The sequence below is a fragment of the Balaenoptera ricei genome, chromosome 6, assembly GCF_028023285.1.
Source record: "Balaenoptera ricei isolate mBalRic1 chromosome 6, mBalRic1.hap2, whole genome shotgun sequence".
In the NCBI taxonomy this organism is placed as follows: Eukaryota; Metazoa; Chordata; class Mammalia; order Artiodactyla; family Balaenopteridae; genus Balaenoptera; species Balaenoptera ricei.
In genome coordinates, this window is record NC_082644.1 from 19,501,835 (window position 1) to 19,514,851 (window position 13,017).

The following is a 13,017-nucleotide window of genomic DNA, read 5'->3' on the forward strand; positions in this document are numbered from 1 at the left end:
CTATTGTGCGTCAAAGGACATTATCAAAAAAATGCGAAGACAACACAAAAAATAGGAGAAAATATTTGCTAATCATATAATGTGAAAAGAGACTTGTATCTACAATATATAAAGAACTTCTATACAAGTCAACAATAAAAAGACAAATAACTCAATCTTAAAAATGAGCTAAGGATTTGAGCAGACCTTTCTCCAAAGAAGATATACAAATAGCCAATAAGCACATGAAAAGATGCTTGACATCATTAGTCAACAAGAAAATGCAAGTCAAAACCACAATCAGAGACCACTTTGTACTCACTAGGATAGCTAGGACAATAACAAATGTCGGTGAAATTGGAACTTTCATACATTGCCGGTGAAAATATAAAATGGTACAGCCACTTTGGAAAACAGTTTGGTAGTTTCTCAAAACTTTAGCATAGAGTTACCATATGACTGAGCAATTCATCTCCTAGTTATATACCCAAGAGTATTGAAACATCTGTCCACACGGGAACTTGTACACATCTTCATAGCAGCGTTATTCATAAGAACAAAAAGGTGAAAATAACCCAAATGTCCATAAACTGATGAATGAATACACAAAAGGTAACATATGCATACAAAGGAATATTATTCAGCCCTAAAAAAAATGCCATACTGATACATGCTACTATATGGATTGACCTTGAAAACATTCCAATAAGTGAAAGAAGTCAGGCACATATTGTATGATAACATTTATATAAAATGTCCAGAATTGGCAAATCAAAAAAGACAGAAAGTAGAGTAGTGGCTGTCTGGGGAAAGGGGGTTGGAAAATGGGAAGTAACTGCTAATGAGTATGGGGTTTCTTTCTGGGATGATGAAAAATGTTCTGGAATTAGATAGTGGTGATGATTGTACTCGTGCTATCTTTGACAATACTAAATACCACAGAACTGTATATTCTTAAAGGGTAATTTTATCATAAATAAACTATATATCAAATTTTTTAAAAATAATAAATGGAGCTTTGGCTACATTTGAATTCTTTTTCATTGCCTTCTCTGGTTTTGTGTTGAAAATAACTTTGGATTTCTGCAAGAAAAACCAGAGGAAAAAATCCTCTAAGGAAAATCATACCATACCAAAAAACCCATTCATTTAAAAGTATTATTTTTTATTTCCAGTTGGAGATGGGCGATGAATCCAGATCACAGAGTGTCTCCCCCAATAATTAATACAATGAACAAAAAATACCTCACAAATAAGTAAAGCCATCCACTCACTAGCAGCAAGAGAAGGAAAGAGGAAGTCATGTGCCACCAACATGAAACTTTGAGATGCTGGGGCAGCTTGCTGGGACCTAATGCTGCCCCACTCACTCCACGCTCACCTGTCCCCAGCTCTACTCCGAGGAATGTGGACAAAGAAGCTGACTGTGCCAATTCTCATACCTCCAGCTCATGCCCAATTTGAAGAGAAATGGCCTGAGCAAGTGAGCAGAAAACCCAAGGAGAACTGCTCACAAATAGAACCTCCTGTTTTGCTGGCCCCTGGGAAATCTAGAAGGAAAATGGGCCAGTGCCCTCCACAGTCCAGGGTCCCCATAACAGGGCAGGGAGGGGAAGAGGGACATGGCAGCTGGAAGCAAAGTGCATTCTCTCATGGCCCAGGATGTCCCCAGCTGGGACAGAAGGTGGTGCATTCCTACCTGCTCCCTGGATCTCAGACCTGCTCAGTGGACACAACAAGCAGCTTGTCAGACAAGATGAGACTGATGTCAGGGAACACAGGTCCCCTTGTTCCTGCTCTGCTTTAGAAATGTTATACCATTACTTGCATATTGGGTTGAAAGTTTTCTCGGTAGATAAGATCTCTCTACTTCATTCTCTTTCCCCAAAACTTCTTCAAACTTTACTATATAGAAACATATACAGGACTTCATACCTCAAGTATATTCCTGGAGAAGCATGGTAGTTCAATTAACTCCCCCCACTCATTTTTTGACATATTATTTTAATAGGATTTATTTGACTTCTTTGCAACATTTCAAAAGTACAGAAAAGCCTAAATTAATATAAAAGCCACCTACACATCCACCACTGAGATTAAACAAGTGTGAACATTTTGCTATATTTAATACCTTTTTTTTAAAGAAATAAAACTTGTCAAACTTGCTTTGGATGAAAAAATACATGATATTAACTGTAAAATGCTAATGGTAGAATCCAGACGGTGGGTATACAGGTGTTCCTTGCAAATTCTTTTTGTATATTGGAACACTGTTGTTATAAAATGTTAGGGAGGAAATACACTTAACAAAATCAGTTAAAGCCCACCCATGTCCCTGTCATCCTCAGATGTCCTAGAGTTGGTATGTAATATTCTTGCATGTTTTTATACTCTTTATACACATGCACTTATCCATAAACTATATATACAATTGTTTATGTGTTTTTAAAATTTCCATAGATGGTTCATATCCTTTTTCACTCCATTTAAAGTATTTGAGATTAATTCTGGTAATACACATATACTGATGAATTCTGTTTAATGACTATGTCCCATTATAATATAAAATTTAGAACTTTTTGTTCACCCACTCTCCTGCCAAGGGCTATCGGGTTCCCTCCACTTTCTAACTTTTTTTTCACACAACTTGTATGAGTTTGCAGAAGTCTTTATCAACCGGGAAAAAATGGGGCCTTCACAGGCACCTCCAGAATGAATGTCTTAACAGAAATTTTCCAGTGGATGAAGGAAAAAAAATTAAAAGTCTCTTTGAAGAAAGGTGAAGACTTCAGAGAAATGAAAGGAGACTTCATAATAATGAAGGTAGAAGTAGGCACTGCCTTCACAACTAAGTCCTGGGATGTGGCTGCAGAAGTTGGAGAAAACATAAAAAGTAAATTCAGGAGAAATAAAGTTTTATTGACAGCGAACACACCATTGTAATAGGCTTTCAGTAGGACAGGTGACTGAATAACCAACATGCCTCATATTATTTTTTTTTAATGCTGCATGGAATATTCTTATGTCCTAAGGAAACTCAAGGGTAGACTCTGAACATTTTTTATAATAAACTAAACATCTCACAATTCCTGTTTACATTTACCATTTCAGTTAACACTTAAAATACTGCCAAGCCACTATTATTCCTATTTTACAGAGAAAACTGCTGAGACCCAGATTGGTTAAAGAACTTGCCCAGGGCCACACAGGCCATCAAGTCTGAAAGCTACGAAAGCCAATAAAGCAGAATCAATGCTCGTCATTCCGAGCAGAGCGCCTCACGAAGGGAGCCTCTGAATCAGGACTTTGGCTAACCCTGAGGACAAGGACAATGGGACAGGTAGAACCTGTGGTGACACCGACCCAAGGAGGCAACATATGGAAACATCACGTGCTTGCAGAGGAAACAGAACAAAAACATATTACAATGTTTTTTTTGGTAACCTTGGCTACTGTCACTATAGTTTCAAGAAAATGTTTTTCTAAACATTGGGAGCATCGCCCATATGTCGGCTTCCATCTGTCAGTTTCCTGAGCCATGGCCCAGCACCAGCCAGGTGTCTCCGGGCCCAGGAAGCCCTGTGATTAACTGTGTCTGTTCAGAGCACTCCTCGGGGAGGTGGTTTTGTAGTTTCCTTCTTTTAAGTGTTTTTAAGAGGAAAGGTCAGAAAATGCAGAGAGGCCACTGCAAACGATGTCACAGCGCTACTCACCGGTCGTGGAGAGTGGGGATCTTGGAAGGACACTGCAAATATTGCTTAAACCGGAGCTCAAAGGCTTGTCCGATGGAGCCGATGACCTCCTGGGCCAGCCCGTCACAACATTCCAGAATGTGACAAGCTGTAGGAGCAAGGGACACAGGCTCATTAGAGACAGACACTGGAGCTACCCAGGCTCCTCCTTCCTGAGGGTGAAAGCCCGCAGCCTAGGGAAGAAGAGAGGGACAAGGAGATGCCTTTCATGATATGTCCTGTCAGCTCTGCGTGCAGCTTAATCCCTGAGAGCCCCCAGCGGTACCGTTTCACCGCAGAGATCCATTTCTTAATAGCCTATTCTCTCCAAAAGTAAAGGTTCTATTTGTAAGTACGTTTTAACATTTTAAAGTTCAACTTGATTGGTCTTCTATTGCTTTAGAGTCTATAAAATATCAACTCAGAACTTAGTAGGGAAACAGGGTTTGGAAGGAAACCTTAACAAAACAAAGAACCTGATAGTAACAAGAAATGAATCCCTTTAAGACCCCGTGAGGCTTAACAAATGGACTTAAACTGGCTCTTATTGAATGAGTCCTGAGGTATCCGATGGACTTAGAGCAAGCTGTTTGTTTACTTCCTAGTGAGAGTAAAGTGTCACCACCAGATGTGGCAACTCAAAGCAATAAGGTCAACAACCTTTTAAGATGAGTTTAAAGGAATATTAATTAATCACTATGACCATCCCACCACATGCCACCTGCATCTACACTGGACGAGACTGGATATTCACGCCAGTTCTCAGAAAAGGGGTGTTGGTAGCCAGACGAGGACCCCTCAGAGACCTGGAGCAACCCTTCACCCCTTTGGGGTGCCCACTGTCTTGGTGGTCAGGCTATGGTGTAATCCATGCAGAACCTTCGGAGAAAAGAGTGTTGAGTGAGGGAAGGCACCGAAGAAGGTCCTGTCTCTGCTCTACAAGAAAGTAGAATGTCTTCTTCCCAGACACACGTCCATGGCATACCACAGAAGAGTCCCAGCCCCTTCACATTGTCCCATGACCAGCATGACATGCTCTGTTACTAACGGGATAAAGGCACCTCCCTGGAGAAAATGACAGATGCATGTGTCACACTCCATCTTTCCCTTGCCACTAGTTAGGATACAATTGTGTTTCAAGGAGGTTCCTCCAGGAGCAGAGCGGGTGCCCAGCAGTGAGGAGAGGCATTGCTACAGGGGTTGCCATTCCCCAGCAGTGATTAGGGAGATGCAGAAGCATCCCTCTGCTGCAGGAGAAGGGAGCACAGAAAGAGGACTCATTAAGGTGGGAACTGCGAGGGAAGGAACAGAGACATCACCACCTCCACAGTCTGGCCGCTCTTCCATCACGATGCCGCCTTCTACACGCACAAAGACAGTCAGGCGCCACAGAGCTCACCCTGATGGCGGCTGCTAGGGTGGGGGGCCTCAGGTTTCTTCCCTCCCCAGGCTCGAGGAGGGAGCATGCTCCTGAGGACCCAGGGACAAGCATTTCCTGGGAAGAGCAAGTGTAACCGGATTGCCGCTTCAGACTGCAATGCAATCCCTTGGCTACATTAGCCCTACTTCAGATATGGCCAAGGGATTTGTCCAAGGAGACAGGTGTCCCGGCTGTATTTTATTATTGAGTATTGATATTGTTTTATGTTATTATTGATACTAGTATTTATTATCAACCCAGTTAGGCACAAAGCAAGGCCATATTAAGCAGCTGTTGGAGTCATGGGGTTGTTCGTTAACGGATAGCAGTGGAGGTGTCTTTCCAGCCAATAAGGAAGTAGGAGTCTAAGACAGAGTGAGAGAAAGACACCTGGCTCCCCCACCTGCCCTGTGTTTCTAGCCACACCTGCCCCCTCCACGCAGCATCAGCACCAGCCAAGAGAACTGGCTGGCCAGTACTTTGGAGAAACAGAATAACAACTGGGGACGGGCCAAGAAAGTGAAGCTTATTTTTCTTCTAAGGAGGAAAGCAGTGCCCTAGCCTTAGTGAATGAAGAGCAAGGTTTCTGCAGAGGGGGCCATATGATCAATCCACACGGCCCCCTCATCTTCTACACACTAGAGAACATGAGGTTGGAAGTGGGTCTTCTTTAAATCAGTTCCTGGGACATTTGGAAGATACAGGGCTCTGGGTGGAAGCACCTTCACTTGGTGAGGGTGGAGCCCTGGTATCTGGTCTAGATACCAGAGGATGACAGGAACTGCAGATGCAGAATTAAATCACGACTCCAGGCTCTGGGGCCTGGCTCATTCCTCGGTGGACCATGAAAACGTCATCTGTTGGCTAGGTCTGAGGATCCTTCTGTAGAATGGCCTCTCTGTGTTCCAGAAACCCACTCCAAATCCAGAACTAACCCTGGGCTGACAGTCTCTCTGGACCTGTATTTTCTCTGACTGTTGCAACAGTCTTTAGCTAAAAGCCACTGTCTTCTAACCTCACCTGTGTGACTCAGTGTGTGTGAGGAATGATGAGTTTCTTGCCACAGGTAACCATCGGGGCTGCTTGTTTTACATCCCATGAGGAAAGAATGGAGCTGGAGGTGTCATTCATGAGCAAGAAGGAGAAGAACTGGATGAGAGGCAGGTACAGAGTGGTGGGGCCCAGAATCAAGACTCAGAATGATGTTGTAAAACCTAAAACGTGGCCCAAAACAAACATAGGAGCAGCAAAATGGGGTCATTCCTCGTTCTATCCCTTCTGAAGTGGACGGGTTCTTTGGCAGCGGTGCAGTAGTGGGGGGGGTGTCTCCGGGGTGGGGGTGGGGGGTGCTTGTCTGCCCATGCTGGTCTCTCTCTCTGACCAATAAGCAAGGCTGATGTTGCTTTCCAGGAGAACCAGCTCAGACCCCACAGCAGCCGGCTCAGCCCTGACACTAGTGAGGGGACTTCATCAGGCCTCACCACAAAGGCCACTCCCCACCTGGGATGAGCCACTTGACAGCAGGATGTGCTGCGGCCCTTGTAATCATACCAGATAGAACTGGGACACAGCCTCTTTCGTCACACAGCAGCCTCCTAATAGGTCAACCACACATCTTCCCCGCACAGTAGACACTGGCAGGTCAGAAGTCCCTCCGCAAGTTTCCCAATGGCTCCAAAAAAGTCCAGAGGCCAGTGGCTGCACCTGTCCATCGGTGTTCAAGGCTGCCCTGGCCATCTGACTGATAAATGGACTGCAGGCCAACTGGGGCCTCCATTCATCTGAGCTAGCTCTCTGAGCCCTGCCTGGGATGGCTGCTCTGTTAGTCAGCACAGGCAAGTGATGCCACGATAACAAACAGTCCCAGCATCTTAGTGGCTGAAAACAATCCCATTCTCGCTTGTTCATGTCTGGGCAACTCTCCAGGTGGTCACCCCATGAACCAAGCTGCTTTGATCTTTCAATCCTGAATTTCAACACAAGGCCTCTTCCCAAGCCAGGGAAGAAAGAGACAGTAGGGTCTTGCACCAGCACTAACTGCCTCATCCATTCTGCTCTCACACAGAACTGTCGCCTGGCTCCTCCTCCACCCAGGAGAGGCTGGTGGTACAGTCTCCTGGGAGCTTGGAAGGAGTGAGGTCAGAACATCAGTGAGCGCTAGCAATGCCTATCACATGCACCAAACACCCAAAAAGTCTTTACTTCTGTAAGTAAGAAATTGTCAGGATTTTCTCATGCTTACCAGTGAAAAACTCTTTACTATACTGAGCATGTGTCCCAAATATGTATCTACTTATTTATAAATTATGAACATATATTCCCATGTTAATATAATAGTATGTATATTATAAAAATATCTTTTAAAAGATGTTAAAAATGATACAATAAAGATAAAATAAAGTTTAAGATGTCTTGTTGGCCCTGAAGCATCACACTGTCATTTATTATCTCAAAGCAAGATAAATATTTTGGGTGAGGTTCATCACTTATGATGATGGAGAGAAATTCATCCTTCCATCTTTGAAATATTTTTCTTAATTATTTTGAGTTTGGAGGGGTTGATTCCTTATCTTAGCTGATTAGATTATTGTTGGTTTTTTTTTTTTTTTTTTTGCTTTGTAAAAGTAAGACCCCCACTTCCCCACCCCCTCTGTGGTCAGGAGCAGCTGACATACAGAAAGGGTGTCACTGGCTCACTGCACAATTTACGTATGACTATGTGGTAATACCCGCTCTATCTCAGATCAGTGACTATAGACAGAGGCTCCAGCATGTGTTTCCCACCACAGTGGCTGCTTCCACACCCTGTGGGATGGGCCACCCCACCTCAGTGGGCATTGTTTCCATGGGGCGACTCTGCAAGTATGAGCAGAAAACCTCTCAGGATCTGTGCTTCTCTTTTAAGAAGTCATGACCCCTCCCACCCACGCCAAACCAACCCAACTCACACTTCACAGCCATCTGGCCTCCACAAGGCAGCCCAGCCCTTGAAGTGGTCCCATCTCAGACTGTCCTCTTATCTAGACTCACAGACTCTCCAAGAGTTCAAATTCATAGCCAAGTTCTCTACCAACTGGTGACTGACATAGGGAACCTCGGAGACACCTGGAGTCATTACCTAATCAGAAAAAAATCCTACCAAACAATGACTGCTGTCTCTTCCTCTTAGTGGGCTGATAACGCTCACCCCTTAAAAGGAACACTGAACACCAGTGAATTCTTACCAGAGAACCAGGGACTCCAAACTCAAGCATAGTTTTCAGCCAACCCTAGTCTGTTCACTTAATATATCCACATGTTCCTCATTGTTCCAGATTTTTTTGATCTGAGACAGGTAAGAACTCCAAGATTCAGCTCCCATGCTCTTAATTAAGAATTGTTTAATATCTGTTCTAGCCTCAGAGTGGAAAACTAAAACTTTATGAGGAGATAATTTTGCACCCATCAGACTGGTAGGGATTTAAAAGTCTGCAATTCCAAGTGTTGAACAAGAGCTGAAGCCAAGGAGCCCTCCTGTGCCACCTGTGGAATTATAGAGTGAAATAACCATTTTTTAAAAAACTGAAGATGTCCCAAAACACAGTGATTTGTCCCAGAGGTATAAACCCTAAGAAAATTCTTGCACATGAGCACAAGGCAAATGTACAAAATATTTACTGCAGACTTCACTCGATAGACACTTATTGAGCACCAACTCTGTACCAGGCTCTGCCCCAGGATCTCCAGATACAGCAAGTAACAAAACAGAGTCCTGCTCTCACCGACCTTACCGTCTAGAAGGTGGACACTGAAAATAAAGAAGGAAAAATATACCATTAGAATGGGTTGAATGGTGCCCCCCAGCAACCAAAGCCCTCTCTACATCCTGACCCCTGAACCTGTGAAAAAGGGTCTTTGCAGATGTAATTAAGGACTCAAAATGAGATCATTCTGGATTAGGGTGGGCCCTAAATCCAATGACAAGTGTCTTATAAGGGTCAGAAGAGGAGGTGACACAGACACAGAGGAGGAGGTGATGTGAAGATGGAGGCCGAGACTAGAGTGATGCAGCCACAAGCCAAGGACTCCTGGAGCCACCAGATGCTGGAAGAAGCAGGAAGCCTCCCCCCCTGGAACGTTTGGAGGGAGCATGGCCCTGCTGACACCTTGATTTCAGATCCTTAGCCTCCAGAATTGTGAGAGAGCAAACTTTTGTTGTCTTGAGCCACAAAGTTTGCAGTAATTTGTTACAGCAGTCACAGAAAACTAATACAACCATAAAGACAATAATGTGAAGTAAAGGGGGTGATGAGGATAATGTTGTAGGGTGACATGTAGGATGACCAGGGAAAGCCATGTAGGAGGTGGCATCGCAGAAGAAGCCTGAAGGAAGTCAGGGAGTGAGCCCTAGGAAGGTCTAGTCTAAGAATGTTGCAGGCATAGGGCTCAACAGGTGCAAAGGCCCTGAGGCAGGTGCTTGCTTGACATGTTCAAGGAAGAGCCAGAAGATCAGGGGAGCTGGAGTGGAGGTGAGAGGAGATCACAGGAAACGAGACAGGGGATAGAGCGGGAGTGAGCTCACATCGTGATGAGTGAGACAAGCAGATACTTTGTGGTGGAAGGAAAGACTTAGCTCTGTGGCTTGTCAAGGTGAGGGGGCTAGGAAACTTCTGAGCAGAGATGTGCAGCAGGCTGGTAACTACACAAGTCTGACTTTCAGCCAGAAGTCTTGGGCTACACAGGAACATTCACATTCTTTGGCACAGGGTATTTAGAACACAGGGACTGGCTTGTTTATTTAAAAAAAACACAAAAAACCATGGTTGACGAAAGCCAGATATCGGAAACAACCTAATCATTCACTCACAGGAAAATTAACCTCCCACCACAGTGTTATGAGATGGAATTTAACCTCCTGGCTTAAAAAAATAAATCATTGCTTTCACTTATTATACAGAAGAGGTATACTCCTAGGGGAAAGAAAATCCAGAGAAGGTGCTGTATTATTTAAGGAGTTCATACTTTTTAAGTTTCTCCTGGAAAGTCACCTCCTGCGGCCTACAACTGTCTGAGGCCAGAGGAACCCTAAATTCAGTGTTGAAATGACCGTGAGCTAGTAGAGAAGCCTGGAGAAGGAAGCGCAGGCATGTGAGGCAGTAAGTAGTCCACGGGGGGCTTCCCTCTCAAGCCCAGTCACCACGTTTCCCCCTTATTCAGGAAATCCTGGGGAAAGGGCAGCAGGATGTGTTAGAAGCTATACGGGCTGAACACTCAGGCCTCTCTACCATCAGGTCAGCACCACAGGATATGACTTTCCATGCAAGTTCAGGAGTTCCAGAAGGCGCCTGAATAGGGATGCTATTGTGGTTATAAATTATAGGAAGTACATGCCATCTGCAGGCAGCCATATGTCTAATTAGGACATTATTTTTTAGGTACTTCTGTGACCCAAACAGTCCATTCTGAACCAAGAGACATTAGGTTGCAGGGAATGGGAGTCCTTGGGTAGTAATACAAATTCCAATGTGAAAAGAAAATGGTATGTTAGGATCCAGCAAAGCCTGATTTGTTGGGCGTTTTATCCTACATATATCAGTAGTCACCTTCCAGGTCTCCTGTCAGCCCTGCCTTTCAGCTATAAGGCGCCAACCTCATGAAACTTCACTCATTTGCAATCCTTATCTCCTCAAGATGGTGGTGGTTACCATAGAGCTTAATGACATGGGTCAGAGATCCTTTGCCCTTCCACCAGATTAATTATATAAGCCATGGATTCTTGATACTAGAGAGAAAAATATAATTTTTTTCTCACTGTAAATACTGCTAGATCACCCAAAAACACACACCAGAATGTATGAGCAGGAATCAGTGTGGAAAGGACAAATGATAACAGTGAGGGACTTTGACCCATCTCTGCAGGATTTTGACAGAAGACTTTCTGGGCTCCAAATGTGCCTTGATGCCTGCCTGCCTTGAGGAGCTCCGCCTGCAGCCAGGGAACCACAATGGGGTCAGCACATCAACTGGGGCCTCTGCGTGGGGAGTTGGATATTTAAGAGTCCAAATAAGAACATTCACTCCCAGAATTTCTTGCTAATCTGACTCCTGCATGGCAGAGGCCACTCTTATTCAATTAAACTCTCTTCCTGGCCTAGGGCAGGAGGAAAGAGAAGAGATCAGCCGGGGGAGCCCTCCCCCAGCTCCTTGCGGAAGGAGGCAACGGTAGGTGGACACATATCGGATGGAGGCAAAGCGTGCTCTGAGATACTGTTCATGGCCAGATCTATGACTCCCCTCCCTTCCCACACTGCCTCCCAGGAGGCTGGGGCTGCCTGTGTATGTGTGGGAACAGAGATGTGATGGATAAGGAAGGCTGCAAATTTCTGTTGGAAGACAGGTCTGGTTCCCCTCCCCTGAATCTGAGCTGCCTGGGACAGCTCTGACTCGTCAGCTATGACAGAGATGAAGCGGTGCCTGGTCTTTGGCATCCACTTTGGCATCATGGTGCCCAGAGTTGCTATGTGGGAAGTCCTACTGCCCTGATTCAGGGGCCACTTGGAGGGGCCCTGAGACTCCTTGCAGAGGGAGAAGGACCCTGCTGGCTTTGACTTCTAGTCCTCCCTGCCAAGGTCCAAGGCGTGGAAGTGAAGTCAACTTGGACCCTCTAGACCAGGCCAGCCACCAGCCAAAGACCACCCAATACCCCACTGATGCCACAGAGAGCAGAAGAATTGGCCAACTGAGCCCCGCCTGGACGCTTGATACTTCATCATATCAAAAGATATTTTTAAATGATGGCTGTTAGGCCATTAAGATTTGTTACGGGCAACAGATAACTGGAAGAAGGGAGCGATCATCTCCTATCAAGCATCTCAAAGGACCCCTATGCTGCTGGTGCCCCCAAAGCACCAGCAACAGCGCAGAGGTCTGGCGTTTGTCTTCACACTAGCACTGCATGCGGGTCCCAAAGGGAGCTGGTCCAGCAACCACCGAGCACATGGAGTGGATCCTGATTTCCATGACTTTGAAAAGGTACTGTGGCAGGTACTGTGGTACTTTGACAAGGGCAGAAGGTGCTGCTGGTTTACAGCCGTGAAACAAGGTATCAGCTTGGATGCTTCCATGGCCCTAAGTCAAATTGCACAGGGTTAAACTCCTTCAGGGTCTGGACCTAGAGCCTGATTCCTCAGCCCTGGCTGTACATGGGAGTCATCTGGAGAGCTTTTAAAAAATACAGTTGCCTGGGTACCCCTCTCTGAGGCCTGAGCACTGAGATTTTTTTAAAGCTCCCCAGGTATAAAGTATGGTTCATTTTCAGAACCATTGACCTAGGAGCCATTAAGGATGTGAAGAAAAAGTCTAGATTACTTGAAGTTAACTTAGAACAAACAAAAATAAAGGAAGAACTTCAACAAGTGTTAACTCTTGGATTAGTGCCTCCTGCCACCTCCCCCTCCCCCAAGGTTGGTGGGAAAACAGAATGCTAAAATCTCATCTGAGGTGAAATTTTAAAAGAAAAAGAGTATATATATATATGTGTATCGACAGATATAAAACTTCTGCAAAGCCAACTAGGAAATCTTAACAATGGGTACCTGGGGTAGAGGGTGGGAGGAGGAGGGGAAGCAATGGGTGGTAGAGGGAAGTGCCATTTGTAGTGTTACAAACCCCACAGGTGACCTTCGTCAGTGAGTTCTAAATTGGAGTTGTGCAGCACCTGGTGCCTGCCCGGGATTCAAGGGTAGCGCCCCCTAATCAGCCCACCTGCCCAGGCTAGTTAACATTGGAGGGGGGGACCCTTTGGTATTGTAAATGATGAAAGAAATGGGGTGGTGGGTATGTAGGGAGGGTCTAGGAATAAAGGTTCCATGAAGATGGGAAGTAATTGGATGTTTCAAATCCCCTACC

The 13,017-nt window shown here is 45.0% G+C and overlaps 1 protein-coding gene across 1 annotated transcript in view; it reads right to left on the minus strand.

The window, feature by feature from the left end:
• Window positions 1-13,017, minus strand: part of SHC3 (SHC adaptor protein 3) — a 141,442-nt gene that overhangs the window by 40,050 nt on the left and 88,375 nt on the right. Inside the window, exon 7 of the mRNA XM_059926269.1 lies at window positions 3,693-3,819. Within this exon, the coding sequence (XP_059782252.1) occupies window positions 3,693-3,819 (127 nt within the window). The remainder of the gene's footprint in view (window positions 1-3,692; window positions 3,820-13,017) is intronic.